Consider the following 23,160-nt stretch of genomic DNA (forward strand, 5'->3'; position numbering starts at 1 on the left):
CCTTTTACCTGAGGAGACAGACGTGTGTTTGGTCTAGCTGAATGTGAATGAGTATGTATGGGTGTGAAACAGAGCAGATAAAATAACACAGAGAGACAAAGTGCAGAACACAGATGGAGAGATAAAAAACGAGACAGATGTACCTTCAAGAAACAGACTCGGGTTGTGAGGACTACATCCTAATTAAAAAAGTAAAAGCTTTTTTAAGTAACATCTTACACAATTGTCCTACTACCAAAAAAGTAACCATATATGAATAGTTAGGGACATAGTTCAGGGATAGTTCACCCAAAAATGAAATTTACACCATGATTGACTCACCCTCAAGCCTTTCTAGGTGTATATGACTTTCTTTCTTCAGACGAATACAATCAGAGTTATATTGAAAAATGTCCTGGCTCTTCCAAGCTTTATAGACAATATTTTGCTGTGTTACTGTGCTTAAGGACTATCGTGCTGACTCTTTAAGTTTTTGATATTCTTCATATTCTGTGTGGTCAGTTCACAGCAGATAATAGAAATTATTTTTTCCCAGTAAGTTTAAATTGATTTTTACCTTTTATGGGCGTTTTTACCTTTATATAAAGCCATTTTTTCTAAAAGTGTGCATCATCTTTTGAGTCAAATTCTTACATTTAATTAGTCAGTAATAATAATAATAATACATTTAGGCTGTTACCAAACAAATTAAATCAGTAGCAACAAAATTCATCTTTGCAGAGGTTGCATATGAAGTGGCATTTAGATGTATTTCCACAAGTTAGTGCAGCTATATTTGTATAATTTTAAAAGTGAAATGATATTTTGAATGGGAAATTAAAACCGCCAGTAGGTGGCAACAAGTCGCTGTTCATAAGTGAGTCATTGCGATTGAACCGAATCATTTAAATGGTTGATTCATTCAGAAACGAAACACTGTTTTGTTGCTCAGAGATGCAAAACAGTACCGTGGCTGTGTTTGGAATGATTTTTTGTTGGCGAAATTGAGCAAAAACAGAAAATACGCTGCTTAAAATGTAAGTCTTTTAATGTTAACTTCGTTTTATTGAACTGTTGTAGGCTATTTGTATTCATGCTGATTTTTGAAGGGGAAAAAATGCACTCTTTATGTGATATTAACTATATGAAATGATATAAATATATACATTTTCTGTCCCCATATCTTGAATTATGTGATCATTGTAAATGGATTTTAAATGCAATTTTAATGTAGTGAAAGAATGCACTCTAAATGCATACTTACTAGACTTCATCACGTAATGTAACGTAAGTGGTTACAAATAGTACTGAAACAAAACTCTAAAAGCACAAATAAAAAATATTTGGATGAGTCAGTGTGTACTCATTTACACAAAGCATTCATGCCGTGCCGATTACGATTCAGAAATGCTCTGAATGCAACCTGCAGACAATAAGAATTACAGTAAGACTGTTAAAATAAGAATGGTTTATTAAGTTTCATTCTGGTAATTGTCATTCATGATTCGTTTACATGTTTTTAATCATTCTAAGGTAAACACGATTGGTACTGTTGTTTCCAACAATGATAAATGCTTTCGTTCTCGCCCACCCCATTCTCACCAGCCGAAACTCTCACGCAAGCTTGAGTATTTAAAACCTACAAATGTGTATCTAAATGCATATGAAAATGCCAAAACGCGCACGCTTTCATACGACCCCCTGTAAAGTGCACACTCATAAGACACATACGCAGACACATTTACATAGACATTCACTCTTGACATTGTCTGCAGCGGTCTGAGGAATGCATATTCATTCCGGTACTGCACTGAAACCCCACCCATTCGGGAAACCCCGCCCTAAAAGCCCTCCCAGCCCCGCCCACCGATATAGACTACAACAATCTCACACTGTCCTATAATAGCGACTCTCCTTATGAAGATAATGCACCTATTTCAACTGAGAGCAATGGATGAGATGCATTTGATTTTTTTTCTCCTGTAACTATGAGCTGCTGGCACATGAACAGAAATAAAGGCCATGAAACGAACGAAAACAAACAAAATAATTTGGCATTAGCAAAGATGAGGAAAGATCCCTCAAGAAAGCAGACGAAAACTCACAAAGTTTCAAAAAAGGATCAAATGATCAATAAATAACTCAATAAATTAAGTATATAAAGTAACATACTCAAAGAGCAGTTAAATATGTATTGTAAGGTAAAAACTAATTCTGCATCGCAATTCTTCGATATAAAACAGCGAATTGCAGTTTACGACTCGACCGCTCTTACAAAAATGGCCACTATGCTAATCAGTGGCACTGGCCAATCCAGTACCTTCCGTGATGACACGTACACACTATAGCAAATAAAAGCCTATCTATACATCTACCGCTCATTCGATTCTCTTTCGATATGTGCGCTGCTTGATGACCAAACTTCTTCGGTCACACAATGTACAAAAGTGATGGTCTCTGACCGATAATGTGCCTCTAGTTTCCAAGTTCAGCAACGGAACTAGGAAACTAGATGGAAAGCGTTCCCATTCCAGCTCACAGACGAGACTCCAGCCCGGGAACTAGCAGAAACAGCAGCCGAGCCTTTCTGTGATCGATTCATAAGCCTAACACCTGAACTTAGTGACTGGCAAATGAGTTTTATTGATCTCTGCTGCAGCACTATCAATGACTGACACATATTGCAGTCACATAGGTATGGGTTGTGACAGAATGTTAAGACAGGATCAAAGGTCTCAAATACTCCTCGAGTCCCTCAGCTGAGATCCAGCGGTCAAAGCGCTGACCACTACGACGCTTGTCGTATCCATTTGAGCTCATGTCAATCTCAAAATGTCCACCTCAAGAGCTGTCCCAGTCTGGATAGGTTCATTGAAGATGAGAACAGATGTAGCTTAGAGGTAGAGACCTCACTGTCTATCCGGATTAGTTTTTTTTTAATTCTCCGCGAATATGTTTGAGAAGAGTGGACGTTCCATCACGAAGGCAAATTCTGAAATCGATGCATGTCATCCTTATTCGTAAGGTCCAAAATTGTGGAGACGAAGGCCACTATTTGGGTGCGGTAGATCTACAATTAGCTCCCACGTTTAGGGCTCGGCTAGTGGTTAATCTGTTCTGATTGGATAATCTCCCGCACAGGTTGAACGAAAGGCGATCTTTTTTTTTCCGGAGCGCTCGGGACTGCTGGCTCAGAAATGTCAGAGAGAGGGAGAGACGGTTGCTAGGACACGAGGAGAGCAGCGAGGAGAAGCGTCGCCACAGTGATTAACAGTCGGTCTCCAGACGGACTGCTGCCGCTGACGCTCTTCTCCAGTTTAGGGATCTCAGGGTTAAACTCGTCTGAGAGAAAGAAAGAAAGAGAGATCAAAGAAGGAAAGAAAGAAAGACAGAAAGAAAGAAGTTAGTAAGCATCTTTTTATTCTTATTAAACTATATAAGTCGCCTCAGAGTAAAATACTTAAAAATATATAACATTTTATACAAGCTGATACTTTTATTCAGCACGGATGCTTTAAAATAATTCAAAGTGACAGTAAAAACATAAACAATGTTTCTATTTCGAATCAATACCATCTTTTGAACTATTTTATGAATCCTGAATGAAAGTTTCATGGTTTCCACCAAAATATGAAGCATTGATAATAAGACATGTTTCTTGAGCAGCAAATCAACGTATTAGAATGATTTCTGAAGGATGTGACACTAAAGAAGTAATAATGCTGAAAATTCAGCTTTACCATCATAGGAATAAAATACATTTTCAAATATCTTAAACTAAAGAAGATATATTAATGTATATTATTTGGAAATACTTGGGAACTTTTTCGCAAGACGCAAAATACGTACCAATATCACTGCAGTTTCCAACAGAAATTAATACTAGAGGCGATAAAACGGGTGAGCACTTCTAATCATTTTTGTACACAGTTATGATTACAGCTTCATATGTTTTGCTTTCCGGACGTAACAAGCTTGCTTGGTAGCTCAGCTGGCATGGAATTGGACTTAGGATGTGGAAACCTTTGGTACGAATGCCGTAAAAAACATGACTCATGATGAAAGAGCTGAAAGATAAGAGATCGTCACATTTGCTTTTGTTCATACTATCAGGTAGGTTTAGGTGCAGATGGTACATTATTTTAAAACGTCATAGAGCATTAGAGTTATAGAGCAACTCAATGGACATTTCAAGTCAGAACTGTGGTGACACGTACAAAACCAATTTCACATAAAACGTACCATATGTACGTTCATCTGATCAGGGAAAAGAAACTAAACACTCTTTTAGTGCCACTCAATGGACATTTCACATCGAATATGTCACGAAACCTACATGACGGTACGTATTTAGCATTTTACGAAATTCTTCATGAGATCAGATTGAAAAGAAATTAAGTTTTCTGAGGAAAACATTCCAGGATTTTTCTCTATATAGTGGCCTTCAACGGTCACCAGTGGGTTGATGGTCCAAATTGGAGTCTCAATACAGCTTCAAAAGGCTCTACACAATACTAGTCGAGGAATAAGGGTCTTATCCAGATGAAATGATCTGTCATTTCATCTTGGATGACATAGGAATGAGTAAATTATCAGAAAATTTTATTCTGGAATTGAACTCATCCTTAAACTGTCAATCTCTCCCTGAGCAATGGCTAATTTTAGCTTTTTTCCATTTCCATCATGTCAGGCTAATCTTGAGCAGGGTATTCAAGGGAAGATTTGAAAATTATAAAAAAAATAAGTAAAAAAAAGGGGGAAATGAGAATGAAATCGGAACATCACTATAGGCTAGAGATGAACCTGCAAACTTTACATGAGCACTATGGCTCAGTGTCGAGAACACTTGCATTTTCCATTAGAAAGGATTAGTTCACTTCCAGAACTTTAAAAAAATGTACAGATAATTTACTCACCGTCTTGTCATCCAAGATGTTCATGTCTTTCTGTCTTCAGTTGTAAAGAAATTATGTTTTTTGAGGAAAACATTTCAGGAATTTTCTCTGTATAGTGGACTTCTATGGTGCCCACGAGTTTGAACTTCCAAAATGCAGTTTAAATGCAGCTTCAAAGGGCTCTAAACGATCCCAGCAGAGGAATAAGGGTTTTATCTAGCAAAACGATCGGTTATTTTCTGACTTTGCATACTCTGTGTAATCCAGATCAACACAGTCAGGGTATGTCGATAAACTCCCATCTCATTTCCTACATCACTGCAGAAGTACCGACCCAGTGTTTACAAAGTGAATGTGCAAAGAAAGTCAAACACCCTTTACAAAAAAAGGTAAAACAGCATTGTAGGACAATTTTGAGGTTGCAAGAGAAAATGAGATGGGAGTTTTTCGACATACCCACAACTGTCTTGAACTGGAGTGCACAGACTATGCATGCGCACCGCAGAGCTAGACAAGATGAGCATTTGTGGTTAAAACGTGTATAATTTGTAATAATAAAAAAAAAAAGTTTTGCTAGATAAGACCCTTCTTCCTCGGCTGGGATCGTTTAGAGCTCTTTGAAGCTGCATTTAAACTGCATTTTGGAAGTTCAAACTCACAGGCACCATAGAAGTCCACTATATGGAGAAAATTCTTGAAATGTTTTCCTTAAAAAAAAAACAATTTCTTTACGACTGAAGAAAAAAAAGACATAAACATCTTGGATAACAAGGGGGTGAGTAAATTATCTGTACATTTTTGTTCTGGAAGTGATCTTTTAAGCCATTGCAACCAAAGTTAGACCTCAAAGATAGACATTGACAAAGACGCTAAATTATCATCTACTAAACATCAGCAAACGACAAAAGGGAGCAGGGGAAATAATGATTCCTCTTTGAGTAATGTCATTACCTACAGCAACTGTAATGGTTCCCTACAGCCTTCTCCAAATATAAGGAAGATAAAACTCATCCATTCATTTTCTGTATTATTACTGGCCCCAAAGCTCTATAACATTCTACAATGGTTATTGATGATGAAAATAATCACTTAGAAAGAGAGAGACAGAGAAAGGAAGAAATGAAGGCGGCAAAGCGGAGGCGAGATAGCGAAAGAGAAATCTTATCTATTAAAACCGGAGATATAATTGTAGAGAGAATACTGGGAAGGATATCAGGCAGAAATAAACAAAGAAAATGTGACATTTCTTATCTGCAGCAGCCACGCTGTATGTTGATAAAGGACGCTCGGGCAGTTAGAGGTTAAACACGCTGCTGTGATAGCAGACGTGAGTGAACAGAGACACACAGCTCAACGGACGTATCAGCGGAGCCGTGTCAACACATCATGGAAATGTCTGCAATTTGTTACTGCTGATGCTCGCAGGTAAAAATCCAAATGGACTGGTTCTGTTCTCTGTGTGACAAAGTAGAGTGTGTTCCTGGATCAACATCTTTTGCTGGGCCTGGAACAGCATTCCTGTCAAACAAATATAGTCTTATACCCTAGTGGTTCTCAACTAGCTTTGCTTTAGGACACAGATTTGACGTGGGACAACAAATGCTGATCCAACACTGTACCAATACTGTTCAGACTGTAAAAGTAAACAAAATGTTCTAGGTGTGAATCCAAGCTGCACTATAAAAAAATGATGGCCTTTTATTGGAATAGGACAGTAGAGAGCTGACAGGAAAGCATTGGGTGAAGAGATGGGAATCAAACTCGGGTCACCGTGAGTGCAGTTGCAGTATATGTCAGCGCACTGGCCACATGGCTATTAGCGCTAACATAATTGTAATTATTAACAGTATAAGATGATAAAAATGCTATGGCAAAAATATGTTAATTCATTAACAGAAGGTTCCCTTAATAGATACAGTGATAAACTGTAATAGATCGAACAGATTCATCATGTGGCTTTCTCTTCGCACCTCTGGTAATAGCGGTTGACAGTATGTTAAAGCATAAAAACAACGTTTAGCAGCATTGTGGCTATGATAATTCATCAGAAAATGGTTGATGGATTTACAGGTTTAAAATTTCTGTACAAATTTTTATATTTTTACTGTATTTTTCACAGAATTATTCTGGCAACCACAGTATTTTTTGTGTAAATTTTTTTTTTACAGTGCATTCATTTCATATACAAAATTGCAATATTGGTAAATAAATAAAACAGTAGCAAATTCAACACATTTGTATAAAAGCCTGTTTCCACTTAATAAAAAATAAAACAGGTAATTGCGAGTTTTATCTCATTCTAACTTTTTTCTCAGAATTGTGAGATATAAACTTTTTTTTTTTTTACAGTTGCGAGTTATAAAGTCAATATTGTGTGATATAAACTTGCAATTGTGAGAATATATTTGTCTTTTTTCCCCTCAAAACTGGACTTTTTCCCCCTCAAAACTTACAATTACAAGTTTCTATCTCAAAATTCTGAGAAAAAAGTTATGAAATACAATTTCGCAATTGCAAGAAAAAAGTCAGAATTGTGAGTTATAAACTTGCATTTGTGAGACAAAAGTCAAAATTGCGAGTTAATTTCTAATAGTTATGAGAAAAAAATTAAGAATTAGGGGTTTGTATTATGCACAAAAGAATAAAGTCTCAACTGTGAAAAACAAACTGGCATCTGCATCTGCAAAGTTTTTAACTATCAATTGTGACCTTGTTTATTGCAGTTGCGAGTTTATATCATAATTCTGAGGAAAAAAAACATTTACAATTGTAAATTTGTATTACGCAATTCAGAGAAAACAAGACTGAAATGTAAGATACAAACTCGCATTTGAGTGAAAAAAGTCAGAAGTTTTTTTTAATTAGCAATTCTGACTTTATTTCTTACAATTGCGAGGTTATATCCTCACAATTCTGAGAAAAAAATTTGAATAGCGAGTTCATATTACATAATTCAGAAAAAAAGTCAATTGTGAGATACAAACTCACATTTGCAAGAAAAAAGTCATAATTGCAATTTTTTAACCAGCAATTCTGACTTTATTACAGTTGCGAGTTTATATAACAATTATGAGAAACAAAATAGAATTGCGAGTTTGTATTACACAATTCTTAGAAAAAAGTAAATTGTAAAATACAAACATTTGCAAGAAAAAAGTCGGAATTGCAAGGTTTTAACTAGCAATTCTAACTTTATTTTTCACAATTGCGAGTTTATATTTCACAATTCAGAAACATTTGAAATGCGAGTTTGTATTACACAATCTAGAGAAAAAAGTCTGAAATGTAAGATACAAACTTCATTTATGCAGTGCATTTGTGAGAAAAAAAGTCTGAATTGCGAGATAAAAAGTTGCAATTATTTATTTAGTGGCAGAAACAGGCTTCCTTAGATTTGAGAATTGTCACTAATACATAAAAATAAAAACAATGAAAAAAAGCATATTTGCATATTGGTGTGTTCATTCAGCACTTCTGTACACAATATCCCAAGATTTGCACAAAAATTATTAAAACTGGCAACTAAAATGTATTTAAACAATTTGGAAAATCAATGTGGCATGTGCTGTATAGTAAATTGTGCTATTTTGTAAATATAATAGCAGAAGCATAATTTAACCAGCATAAAACGATAATTAATTGGGCACAACAATGGTCAACATTGTGAAAAAAATAGACTAATACCTCAAGCCATGGTGCAGTGGTTAATGCATGTCACATCTTAGGCCATGCAGATTTCTACCTTGTGACTACGCTGATCCCACTCGCTAGGGCGTCCTCTTTTTCTTGGACATGTCCTGGCCAGTATTTCTAAATTGCCTAAAATGTCTGATCTGTTTTCATACTTGCTGAAGGAAATGACTGAAAAGTAGTTTGACCAATAGCTTGCAGGCATTGTACGTGACGGGGACATGCAAGAAGGTGGGATCTACAGAGAACGGTCAAAGCAATGCAAATACGCACACATATAATGTATGAGGACAGTAAAAAGCACAATAGGAAAACAAAGCTAAAACCCTGACATTTTGGGCAATTTAGAAATCCCGACCAGGATTTATACAGGAAAAAGAGGCTGTTTTGTCACCCAAACACTCGCTACATATGTCTACAGTAGCCTATTAGCCAAATAAAGAGAAAGCCTTTTTGGCTGAAACTAGCACATCATTTCCTTCCCTGTGACTTGGCAAGCTTAAATAAGAAACACAAGGTCTCCTGGGTCTCTAAAGCTGTGTTAAACTTTGGACGTGTTTTCAGAATAGAGATTATCCATTGCTTTTTTGACATCCATAACCCTGTCTTATCATATCTGTTTCATTGAGGATAATCCCTGACTGGAACACGCTATATAATGTGTGCTACGCACAGACTTTAGCAGAATGAATGTTTTTATGCAGCGTCAGCACAAATGGTGGTATTATGGAGCTGTTGACAGAAGACAAAGTAAAACGTACATTTCAAGACTGCTACACATGGATTTTTTTATAAAAGGGTAGTTGACCTGTCAGCAATGTGTTTTTTATTTAATACGGTTTGGGAAAGCTAACAGGATGTTGACAGCTTTAGAAGTAGGAGGATCTGCGTACAAACAGAGGGTCATTTGTTCATGTGGTGTATGTGTGTCATAAATGGATACAAGAATACAACAGTTTCCATTTTAATGGCCTGTGTATCACTCACACATACAGACAGGCCTACTGCTAGAGAGCTTTTGGATGCCTAGGGCAGTGTAAAGTGCCAGCTATTTGTTTCGTTACGTGTTTTAGCAAGGGCATGTGGGCGTTGAGCCAAGCTGTTCATCCTACAGTGTATCCGGATGACCCTTCCTGTGATCTTGATGTGAACTTGGCTTTCTGGGTATTCACTGGATGTACAGTCGTGGCCAAAAGTTTTGAGAATGACACAAATATTAGTTTTTACAAAGTTTGCTGCTAAACTGCTTTTAGATCTTTGTTTCAGTTGTTTCTGTGATGTACTGAAATGTAATTACAAGCACTTCATACGTTTCAAAGGCTTTTATCGACAATTACATGACATTTATGCAAAGAGTCAGTATTTGCAGTGTTGGCCCTTCTTTTTCAGGACCTCTGCAATTCGACTGGGCATGCTCTCAATCGACTTCTGGGCCAAATCCTGACTGATAGCAACCCATTCTTTCATAATCACTTCTTGGAGTTTGTCAGAATTAGTGGGTTTTTGTTTGTCCACCCGCCTCTTGAGGATTGACCACAAGTTCTCAATGGGATTAAGATCTGGGGAGTTTCCAGGCCATGGACCCAAAATTTCAACGTTTTGGTCCCCGAGCCACTTATGCCTTATGGCACTGTGCTCCATCGTGCTGGAAAATGCATTGTTCTTCATTAAACTGTTGTTGGATTGTTGGAAGAAGTTGCTGTTGGAGGGTGTTTTGGTACCATTCTTTATTCATGGCTGTGTTTTTGGGCAAAATTGTGAGTGAGCCCACTCCCTTGGATGAGAAGCAACCCCACACATGAATGGTCTCAGGATGCTTTACTGTTGGCATGACACAGGACTGATGGTAGCGCTCACCTTTTCTTCTCCGGACAAGCCTTTTTCCAGATGCCCCAAACAATCGGAAAGAGGCTTCATCGGAGAATATGAATATGAATCCTCTTTAGGAGACGATCCTGGTGCTTGCTGGACTTTCTTGGATGCCCTGAAGCCTTCTTAACAAGAATTGAACCTCTTTCCTTGAAGTTCTTGATGATCCTATAAATTGTTGATTTAGGTGCAATCTTAGTAGCCACAGTATCCTTGCCTGTGAAGCCATTTTTATGCAACGCAATGATGGCTGCACGCGTTTCTTTGCAGGTCACCATGGTTAACAATGGAAGAACAATGATTTCAAGCATCACCCTCCTTTTAACATGTCAAGTCTGCCATACTAACCCAATCAGCCTGACATTCTGATCTCCAGCCTTGTGCTCGTCAACATTACTGAAATGATCTCAGCAGGTCCTTTAATGACAGCAATGAAATGCAGTGGAAAGTTTTTTTCGGGATTAAGTTCATTTTCATGGCAAAGAAGGACTATGCAATTCATCTGATCACTCTTCATAACATTCTGGAGTATATGCAAATTGCTATTTTAAAAACTTAAGCAGCAACTTTTCCAATTTCCAATATTTATGTAATTCTCAAAACTTTTGGCCACGACTGTACATTTCAAATGCACTCATGAGTCTCACTGCACATTTACAGCTTGATATCTCAAAATAGAAATATTTGAGTGAGCATGACAAAGCAAAAATAGAGAGAAAGAATAAATGCTTTCATTTGTTTGTTACTGGCCATTCCCTGGTCACAGGATGTTATCTGGCCTAATGGTCATCCTGGCTTTTATGATGAATTCTCAGATGAATATCAGATGCTCACAAGGCAGATTAAAACGGAAAACAACCATATTTCTGAGAGCAAATGAACATTTGTTACATACTTTTATAAAGCTAATGTGTGTGCAGGCTTCAGCTGTTTGTTGACTTACCAATTCAGTTGTTGTGTGTTCACTTACCAATGTCATGCAGTTTGGGTCTGACAGTGTAGTCAGGGGGACTCTGGTTTGAGTCGTCATCTCCATTAGAGACTGTGGCAGAGAAAACACATGTTCTGAGTGCATACAGTGGCCTCAAAGACTATTTGGACTCTTAAGGACACTTAGTTCACTCAAAAATGAAATTTTGTTGAACATTTACTTAACTTCACGTCATCCAAGATGTACATAAGCTTGTTTCTTCATCAGAACAGATTTGGAGGAATTTAGCATTACATCACTTGCTCACAAATGGATCCTCTGCAGTGAATGGGTGCCGTCAGAATGAGAGTCCAAACAGCTGATAAAAACGTCACAGTAATCCACAAGTTATCCACACCACTCCAGCCCATAACCTTGTGAAACGAAGTGTTTGTAATGAACAAATTAATTAATTTACATTTAAAAAACAGTCTAAAATCAATTCTAAACAAATATGATAGTAGGTTTGGATGTTTTGAGAACAACTGGGGATGGACTTTTTCACTGGAGGAAACATTATTATGGATTACAACAATAAGCAACTGTTTAATGTTAAAAAGCCTTAAAGTGGTCATCGGATGCCCATTTTCCACAAGTTGATATGATTCTTTAGGGTCTTAACGAGAAGTCTATAACAAACTTTGGTTAAAATTTCTCAATGGTAGTGTAAAAAAACACTCTTTTTACCTTGTCAAAGTCAGCCCTTTTTAGAGCAAGCTATTAACATTGCATGTTCCTTTAAATTCTAATGAGCTCTACTCACCCTGCCCCTCTCTGCCATGGGAGGATGAGCCATAATGTTTAATTTAGCTGCGTGTAGCGGCGAAACTTGCCAACAAGCTCATTATTAAGAAAGGCCATTTGCAAAGATGCATTAAAAACCCTTATACTCACTTCTGCTGTGGGTGAAGCTGCATCACAAATGATTCGCATGAGCATAGACACATATGTAGATCAGGATCAGAGCTTTCCTTTCAAAAACGAAAGTAACATTAATCCTCTGCGTCTTCAGCGGCTCAGATGTCGGGAGTAAATGACGAATGCTATGTTCGTTACTACATCCAACAACAGAACAATCGCTCAATCAGAGACATTCTTGTCTTCCTCTGCACCTGAGTCGACACAATGGCGATCAGAGTCGGACTGTTTCAGCTTGGTGAAGGCGGGTCTAAGGTAAGGTGCTCATGTCAATCAACAAAATACCATTGAGTGGATTTTTATTATTGTAGGGTGGTTGTGTACACAAACTGCCAACACACATTAATGTTCAAACAACATGTAAAAGTGAGTTTTGCATCTGATGACCCCTTTAATAATGGATTTGTTTATTGCAAACAAGCAGATTTTCGCTTCACAAGACATTAGTTGATGGACTGGAGTCGTGTCGATTACTTGTGGATTATTGTGATGTTTTTAACAGCTGTTTGGGCTCTCATTCTGATGGCACCCATTCACTGCAGAGGATCCATTGGTGAGCAAGTGATGTTAAAATTTCTCCAAATCTGTTCCGAAGAAGAAACATGTTTGACCTGAGGGTGAGTACATTTTTAGCAAAGTTTCAATTTTGGGTTAGAAGTTAACAAATGTCCTTGTATTAAATAAAACAACAACCATAAAATCACAGTAAATTCCAGAAGCTCAACTGGTGTGTAAACTCTGTATTAAGATAATAAATTAGACGCATTTTGCAAAACAAAAGCATGTATTAGCAGATTTTTTCCTATCATTATAAATAAATAAATAAATAAATGAATACATTTATGAATATCTGTGAAACTCATATAGGGTTTTCACGAAGCGTCATCAACCGGCCATATTGGCGGCACTAAACGTAAACAATGCCACTGAACTGAACAGAACTCATTTCTGGTCAGGTAGGTGCAATATTAGGCTAATATCTTAATTAATACTGCTTGTACGTATCTTAACCACCTAATAACTTTAGTTTGTTAAAATAGTGCGCCCTTTCCTGCTTAATAAGTCCTTCTCTATCTGTTTTAGCAGCTCCCACATGTTTTGTCCATGGTTAAGACAGCATAAATTAGCAAAACAACTTGTTCAATAGTACATTAACCTTGTAATCAATGCTGTTGTTTACATCCGAGTATCTCCAATATGGCCACCACATATTGGCCACGTAAGTACACTCTATTAGGGTAAATAATATTCATCTGACTCTCAGTCTAAGCATTATTTGCATCTTTTCATTTATAATCTTTATAGACAAAGCATGCTTTTGTTTATTGCAAAATGCATCTTTATCAACTGAATATAGTGTTTACATTTTTAAATTGAATTCACATTTTCTTGCCATCCCTTATTTATACACATCACTCATTCAATCTTCACAAGCTAATTGGGTACAGCATGTAAACACAAGGCATTTACAAATATAAACAGAAATATCAGTGATTCATGTCAATAAACTTGTGTTCAAGAGCTGCATGAGTTAAACTATCAAAGACAGAGACAGCAAAGACTGACAAAAGAAACTAAAAGAGAGAGCAAAGGATGAGAGGACCTCTCCACACATGGTTCTGATCAAAGAGACCACAGAACGTGTTTGAGCATTAAGTTCTGAAAATAGTTTGCTCACACACAAACACACATTAAACCCATCATCATGACCTCCTCTTGTGGTTTGCATGCTTTTTCTCTCTCTCTGTGTGTGTGTATGATGATGCTCACCTGTAGAACAGCAGACATACACCCGCAGTCTTAAACAGCTGTGTCCGTGGTGATGGATTGGTGTAGCTGCAACAACACATGACATTACAAACATTAACCTACTGCCACCTACTGGAAAATGGCATGCACTAACATCACTTTTAGGCTCTTACTACCTACTACCTGGTTGTTCAAACCTGTATGAGTTTTTTCTTCTGTTAAACCCGAAAGAAGATATTTTGAGGAATGTTGTTAACCAAACAGATGCTGATAGCCATTGACTTGAATTGTATATTTCCCTACTAAGGAAATCAATGGCTACCAGAAAATGTTTGGAACAATATTTATACACATACACTACTTATACATACTTATGTTAATTCAGGTTTCTTGCACCAAAACAGCCCTGAATTCATGTTTTATAACCATTCCTGTCCCTACTCTGACCATAAGAATTAAAGAAGTTGTTTTTGCTACTGTACACTACTGTACCAGTCAAAAGTTTTTGAACACTAAGATTTTTAATGTTTTTTTTTTCCTGCTCACCAAGCCTGCATTTATTTGATAAAGTACAGCAAAAACACTAAATTGTTGAAATATTTTTTACTATTTAAATATCAGTTTTCTATTTGAATATATTTGAAAATGTAATTTATCCCTGTGATTTCAAAGCTGAATTCTCAGCATCCTTACTCCAGTCACATGATCCTTCAGAAAGCATTGTGATATGCTGATTTGCTGCTCAAAAACATTTATTATTATTATGTTGATAACAGCTACGTAGAATTTTTTTTAGGTTTTAGGTGTTTTTGATTATTAGAAAGCTCAGAAGTTCATCATTGATCTGAAATAGAAATCTTTTGTAACATTATAAACATCTTTATCATCACTTTTGATCAATTTAAAGCATCCTTAATTAATAAAAGTGTTAATTTCTATAATTTATTTCCTAAAAAGAAAAAAAAAATGTATCCAAGCTTTTGAATGGTATAGTGTATAATGTTACAAAAGCTTTTTATTTCATTTCAGATAAATGCTGAACTTTGGATCTTTCTATTCATCAAATAATCCTATAAAAAGGTACTCAAAATAATAATAATAATAATAATAATAATAATAAATGTTTCTTGAATAGCAAATCTGAATATTAGAATGATTTTTGAAGGATCATGTGACACTGAAGACTTGAGTAATGATGCTGAAAATTTAGCTTTGATCACAGGAATAAATTACATTTAATCAAATAGAAAACGGTTAGTTTAAATAGTAAAAATATATTACAATTTTTGCTGTACTTTGGATCAAACGCAGGCTTGGTCAGCAGAAGAGATTCTTACTGTTCAAAAACTTTTTACTGGTAGTGTATGAGCACAGAATAACTAACTTTCCATATGAAATGAGTATCAACTTAGTTTAAAGTGTTTCTACGCTTTATTTTAAAAGAGCCAAGCAAACGAAATAGCCCTTGTATAAGGTATCCGAAGCAAAGCTGCTGAGATAAAACAAACACTAAATAAATAACATTGATCAAAACAGATACGGTGTACGTTTATTAAATTATCCATTTCCTCTAGCTGCAGATAGCATCTGTGATTGATGAATTGGCCTTAAACGAACTCCCCTGAGTTCAGACGAAGATAACGTTTCTTGTATTCAGGTTGATAAACATATGGGCCACGTTATCATAGAAATGTTTGAGCGCGATACCATTTTTCAATTTCAAATAATTGTCATACCATCGCTAATAACCTGCCTACAGACCGCACTAATGAAGACGACTATTAGCATTAGGTGGGACATGCATCAGAAAATCATCATTAGCAATGCTCTATTAACACTCGGTTTATAGCCTGCATTAAAAAAGTTTTCAATCAAAACGGGCGCGCTTTAATTGGTAGTGATTGACCCAAATGTCAGAAAGACTGATGATCGGCGGGCGCCCGTAACGTCCGTGTTCCGATAACAAGCTCCTCTGGATGACAAACCCGTCCCTTTTTCAGCAACAAGGCAGTTTTGAGAGCAAATGGACTGCTGGGAGAGAGGCATTTGTGCTTGAGCTTTCTTTTATGCTCAGTTGTGATTTGGTAAAATGAATGAAACCCAGTTGTGTTAGAAATAACTCGCCGCCTTGCTTCAAACTGCCGCTTTATAACAATAAAGCTGTTTAAAGACGATCACTGGGGTCGCAAATTGTTTTCTTCACAAGTTTCTTTTGTGTTAACCGCATCTGTATGACTTATCTGTAACCCTGCGCATAATGGTGCTCACGCAGAAAGTTCTCGCTGCTTTTATTCCCGACTCAAAAAACTCCAGGACAGGAAGGGCCGTGATTGGCTCAGCGCTGCAATCGCCACATCATGAAAAGGAGGATCCTGCCAAGGCACTTCTGCTAACAATGTCCCCTTGAACAAAGCACTAAACCTCCATCTGCTCACCGGTATGCCTTTCCCTGTGTAATAACCTTTTCTGTCAGTGGAGTTTAGATAAAGTAAGCTTAGTGCAACCTGGAACTTGCCAGCTAAAGAACACTTTCAAGGATTATTATGTTAAATACAAGTTAAGCTCCATGGACAACATCTGTGGCATGCTGTCAATAACTGCAGAAATAATTTCGAATTGCACCGGAGTTTGTTGACAGAAATCCATTTGTAATTGTGCAACGTTTGCCCCAGATACTTGCATTGTTAGCTTGTTTTTAGAAACCGAAGAGCACGTCTATAAAGTATTTTCTGTGGTAGCATGCCACCAGCTTTCTATCCATACTGTTAAGCAAAGGGGAAGTTGCCAATAAAATTTCCAAAAGTAATTTTATGTCCATAAAAAGCATGTTAAATACAGGTAAAGTGTCTATTTTTAAGTTTTTGGAGAATAAAATGTCAAAATTTGCTTGAAATAATGTTACATTGTCATTCAGTGTAACACAATTTTCATGTAAAAATAAACAACATGCTTATTCTGACTTGTACACATTAAAATATACAAAAGAATAAGGGAGTATATTACATTGTATTGTGTTTTAAATAATAAAAACTTCTTATTGACAAATGGGCAAAACCTAGGATAGTGGCAAATTTTAAATGCAGAATTACAACTAATTAGTATTTGGGGTGAAAGTAATTTGTTTTTTAATATGTCATAAATAGATTTTTTGTTGTTGTAAATATGCCTGACACTGAATGACTTTCAGTGGGTGTCTTCTGTGAATTAGGAAAATGTATGATATTTATTTTTTGCTCAGAAAACAAAAACAAAAATGCAATTGAATTAAACAGTAAACTTATTACATTTTTGGGAAAAACAACAACAATTTAAAGCAGTATTACACTTATTGTTTTTATGCTTAAACCCTTTTTCGACCCATATATTTATATTCATATAAGTTATATTATAAATAAATATTTTTAATATATAAGCATAACATGTATTTCTTAAATATATACATGCATGTGTGTGTATTTATATATATACATAATAAATATACACAGTACACACATATATATTATGTACACAAAAGCTTTTATTTTGAATGCAATGAATCGCAATTAATTGTGATTAATCATTGCCTAGCACTAGTATAAACTTTTATTTAGTTAGACAACAAAGCTCAAAAATTGCAAATGAAACACAATTACTGAAAAAAAATTCTGAATGAGTGACAAAAACAAAAATATGACTTTCAGTCATGTGACTGATTAATTCACTCGTATTTGGCTAGCATCACCTCCTAGAATGTTCTAGCATGCTTTCAAGGCATAAAGCATCTGCCAAAGATTGCTAGCAAAATGTAATTCTTCAAAGAGTGATTTATTACATTTAATAAGAATGGCTTCCCCACTGGCTACAACATACATTTCTATTTTGAGCAAATTTCTCCCAAAGGGGTGATTTTACTTCTCTTGAAGGAAGTGAAAAAGCTGCTTTACTTGCAAAACTTTTTTGCAAAATTCCTTTTGTTTTCATGCACAAATTCAATTTCTGACTTGGCTGAACAGTTGGGTCCTGATGTTATTTATTTAGCTTAATTTGTTACGTTTTTTTAAAAGTTATTATTGTTATTATTATTTTTATTATTACTATTATTAATCAAAAATATAAAAAGTTGACATAAAATATATAAAAATGTAAATAAATGTGAACTAAAAGTAAATAAAATATATATCAAATATATAATAAAAAAACAATAAATTAAACTGACCCATTAAAATAACAATAATTGAAATAAAAATGAATAAAAACAATAACAAAAAACAAAACAAAAACAAACTAAAACTTACAAAATTTAAAATAAAAATGAAAAGTACAAAAAATTAAAATATACAAAAAAAAGATAACAGTACGTCAATAACACTGCATACCAACCTCTATTAGTCGCCCTTCTCCATGTAAAATAAAATGGTTTTCATTGGGTAACTGATTCGATTTGTGAGTGTATATGATTGCAAACAATTTTTAAACGTATTATTACTTTTTTAATCAATAGAACCTTAAAGGAATAGTTCCCCCCAAAAGGAAAATTTTGTCATTAATTACTCACCCTCATGTCGCTCCAAACCCGTAAGAACTTTGTTCATTTTTGGAACAAAAATTGATGAATTTATGATTTTTGATGAAATCTGAAAGCTCTCTGACCCTCCATACTAGACAGCAAGGGTCCCTCCACATTAAAGGTCCAGAAACACTGTAAGGACATTGTTTCTGTCTGGGGCAGCCGTGGCCTAATGGTTAGAGATTCGGACTTGTAACCCAAAGGTTGCAGGTTCGAGTCTCAGGTCCGGCAGGGATTGTAGGTGGGGGGAGTGAATGTACAGCACTCTCTCCACCCTCAATACCACGACTGAGGTGAGTCCCTTGAGCAAGGCACCGATCCCCCAACTGCTCCCCGGGCGCCGCAGCAATGGCTGCCCACTGCTCCGGGTGTGTGTTCACGGTGTGTGTGTGCTCACTACTGTGTGTGTGCACTTGGATGGGTTAAATGCAGAGCACAAATTCCTTGTATGGGTTACCATACTTGGCCTCACTCACCCCCTTTCCTTCCTTTCCTTCCTTAAAATAGTCCATGTGACACTAGTGCTTCAACCTTAATTTTATGAAGCTACAAAAATACTTTTTGTGTGCAAAGGAAATAAAAATAACAACTTTATTTAATGATTTCTTCTCTCCCTCCGCCATTACAGAGAGTACCATGATGCATATTCCTGTCTATGGAGCATCAGAGAGCTCTTGGGTTTCATCAAAAATATCTTAATTTGTGTTCCGAAGATAACCGAAGGTCTTACAGTTTTTAAACGACATATAGGTGCGTAATTAATGACAGAATTTTAATTTTTGAGTGAACTAACCCTTTAATACATCAGTGAACTTACAATTTTTAATATTTGTGAGTCTGATGCTCTGTAGGTTAAAACCTAACATCTAAACAGACAAAATAACAAATTGTAACAACAAAAAATGTTAGAAAGCAACAAATACTCACATATATAGTAGTACTCATGACCCACGTTGAATTCATAGCCTAGTGAGAAGGCGCTGTAACGCTGAAATTTCTCAGAGAACTTAATTGGCGCGTGGGGGGCATGCGGCCGGTTGCACTCCCAGCGTTTGAAGCCCATCTGTGGGTCGCAGGTGCGGTAGCCTCGATAACTGACCATGTAGAGAACGTACTGCTCGGCCACGCCACGCTCTAGCGACCCCCGCTGGCTCTGGTTGTAATGTGGACAGTAGATGTCCAGGTAGTCATTGACGCTGACCTGTACAGTGTAGCCCTCTCTCCTCAAGCTGAAAGAAAGAAAGGAAGGAGGGGGAACAAAAAAACAAACAAAGCATTATTATAAGATTTCAAAGACATCAGTGTCATTTGCTTTGAATTTCCTTACGGGCAGATCGGAAAACGGAAGGAAAGTGGAAGATTTATCTCATTGACCTTTTTTAAAACGTATAAGTCCTGCTCGAACAGACAAGCAGTTATATTTCAATGCTTTGCCACAGCACATTAAACCAGATCATTTTTCATGCTTAATGCCTGTGAAGCACCGATCAAACAACAGGGGGCAGTGTTTCATTTCACGCCAGCCCTTCTCATTTGACTCTCTTTGTCTCGCACAAGCTCACAACGAAAAAACATGCTAATACACACACTTGCGCGCTTCTAGGTCAGGTCCCGCTGGAGATTATTATTCAATTACAAAACGAGGATCAGAAATGTCACCCACTCCTTCTCCGTTCCTCTTCCGCTAACCCCTTTCTCCTCGGTTTCTGTGTCTTTCTTCACACTTTCTTTCTTTTTTTTTACACACTTTTCTGTACTACTACACATGCAGGGTGTTTTTTGCTTTCTAAAATGCGCATTATTCACGTGTCCTCTTTATAGCGCCGCTCCTCCTCTTTTACTCACCGTATCTGCTTTCTTTTTCCTACAGCTCTTTTTTTAATCAGTGTCTTTCTTAGCCTTTTATCAATACACAACAGATGGCAATCACATCCTTGATTAGGGCTTTCTCTCTCTCTCTCTCTTGCTCACACACACGCAGACTGAATGAAAGATTTTTGTCATGCAGTGTGTTTTGGGGAGGGATGCTTCAAAGCTGCTATATTTAGGGAGAGGCAGCAGGCAAGGAGAGGAAAAGAGAAAGATAAAGAGAGAAGATGAAAGAGTGAGGAGAGATGAAATGAGAGTGCAGGAAAACAAAGGATGAGATGGGTACAGAGAGAGGCGCAGAATTGGGACGCTGATGTACTTGACACTGCTGAAGATGATGATGTTGAGGTGTGTGTGTGTGTGTGTGTGTGTGTGTTGGTCAGGTTTTATCTACACTGCAGGGACCAAATGGCCCCAAAAGGGGAGTAAAACCTAAATGTCACATTGTGAGTACCAGCCAATAGCTCCCATGAGGAAAATGGCTTAATAAACATACTGAAATAGTGTCCCAGGATGTGTCTCATGAGGTTGGTTGAGTAAATGTCCAGACAAAGATGCTCAAATTTAAGAAAGTGGAACATTTTTATTACTACATAATTCCAATACTTCATATATATTATTGCATCACTGTGATGACTTTATAATTCTAAAATGAGGAAACCGCCATAATAAAGATAAAAAATAAATGAGCAGATATGTCTACACTTTTGACCGGTAGCAAACGCTAAGTTTGACCATTAGTCGACGAGAAGAGGTTTGGTCAACCAAAATTTTATTAGTCAGGCAGGACATCCAAACGCATCATTCATTGACCACCTCAAATATGTAAGTAAAAGCAACTTTACATGGCCGTTCAATCTAATGTTAACCTAGTCAAATGTGCACTATTGAAGTGTTCGACGTGTGGAAGCTGAATAGTCACTGCGTGCTATTAAAATACTCCGTCATTTTTGGTCATACAAATGAAAGTAATAAATCTTTTAAATCTGTAAAGACTCTACATTCATTTTTGTGCACTCAGAATAACAACAAAACATTGCGCTTTTGTAAAACAATGGAAACAAACAGAATGCGCTTTCTGCCGTCTCGGTCTCTGTGAACTTGCCTTACAGACATGAAAAATATATGTATAGAGAGAAAATGTCTACTTTCAAATTAACCAGTTTAAATAGAAAACAGATATTCTCCGATTATGTAATCCGTATGAAACATATAAACAGGTGCATCACTAATAATACTGCGGAGATGACACATCAGTGTCCTCGACTTCATCACTTAAGCCAAAAACAAAGAAAGAATTAGTTTATCAATACATTATCAAAACGTTAATGCCGTCTTCTAGCTGTTTTTACTTTTTTATTTACTTCTGCCGATGCACTGTGGCAAGCTTTTTTTGTGTGTGCTTAGGCTATGTAGGCAATTAAAGACTCATTATGATGATTTTTATGGGTTAGGGTTAGGACTAATAGTTGACCAATGCTTAAAATGAATGACTACTAGTTGACCAGAAAAATCTTTAGTCGAGGTCAGACCTAGAACCCTGGGTATTATGACATGTATGGCTTAATATAAAGTAAATGATGTATCTTACTAAAATATGCAGTGGAAACCCCATAAAAGATTTACTTTCTTAAAAAAAAAACACATTGTTTTATACATATTTTGGACTATGGAGGGCGCCATTATGACATGAAATGGTTGCGCTCTGTGAGCTACTGGTGCTACCTGTTGCTATTTTTACCACAACACTATTTAGAATACACAACTCTGAAAATAGTGAAACGATGAACACAGGTACTGAAAGAACTTAGTAGATATAAGTGTCAACTTAAAATAAATGTTGTACCTAGAGTCGTACCTAAACTCCCCAGGTATCAAGTGAAATCCGTGCTAGAAAAACTCCTTCAGTGGCTGCGGCATCATGACAAGTGTCGGCATGTTTACATCTTGCCAGGATGGCATCTAGCGTTTCTTGTCTCTGCCGTTTGTAAGCTCTTTCAGTAGCTGTGGTCTACTAAAAGCCTCAAAGGCATCAGGGCTAAAGTGGAGAGAACAAAGACGCAGATCTTTAGGAAGTTTGATTCGTCCACAGGCATCTTCCCATTCTTTGCTCCTCTTCTTATTGCTGGGAAAAGCAGTGAAGACTTGCATCACTTTTCTTGTTGCACTTCGACTGAAAATTACAACCAAAAGCCAAACAATGTTGCCTTGTATCAGTATTTTATTTTCCAAGTTGTATTGCGGTAAAAATAGCAACAGGTAGTAGCAGTAGCTCACTGAGTGCAGCCATTTCATGTCACTGAAATTATGGTTTGGCCTACAGTGCAAAATATGTATAAAACAATGTGGTTCTTTTGTGGGTTTTCTGCTATATATTTGAGCAAGAGACATAATTTACTTAATATTAAGCCATACAAGTCTTAATACCCCGGGTCCCCTTAAAACTCCAGTGCAATCCACTACTTGGCATCACGGCATCTTTGTTTCCAGCCAAAATGTTAAAAAACGCAAGACACACATTTTCTGGAAATGCATTAAAAACAGATGACGGCTTTGAAACTCCTGAAGTGTTTTCGATTTTGTGTGCCATATGCATCAGACATTCATATTAACGATTTGTGGGCATGACGTCTGAGGCTGAGACTAGGTTTAACCTAAGTTAAAGCTATTTTGCT

At 36.6% G+C, this 23,160-nt stretch overlaps 1 protein-coding gene across 1 annotated transcript in view; it reads right to left on the reverse strand.

The window, feature by feature from the left end:
- Positions 1–1,789: 1,789 nt before the first annotated feature.
- efna3a (ephrin-A3a) overlaps positions 1,790–23,160 on the reverse strand; it is a 135,960-nt gene continuing 114,589 nt past the window's right edge. The window contains exons 2-5 of the mRNA XM_073822101.1: positions 19,544–19,845; positions 14,092–14,157; positions 11,404–11,475; positions 1,790–3,321 (exon numbers count right to left, since the gene is read on the reverse strand). Coding sequence (XP_073678202.1) covers positions 3,203–3,321; positions 11,404–11,475; positions 14,092–14,157; positions 19,544–19,845 — 559 coding nt within the window. The 3' untranslated portion in view covers positions 1,790–3,202. The remainder of the gene's footprint in view (positions 3,322–11,403; positions 11,476–14,091; positions 14,158–19,543; positions 19,846–23,160) is intronic.

The sequence above is a fragment of the Garra rufa genome, chromosome 17, assembly GCF_049309525.1.
Source record: "Garra rufa chromosome 17, GarRuf1.0, whole genome shotgun sequence".
NCBI lineage: Eukaryota > Metazoa > Chordata > Actinopteri > Cypriniformes > Cyprinidae > Garra > Garra rufa.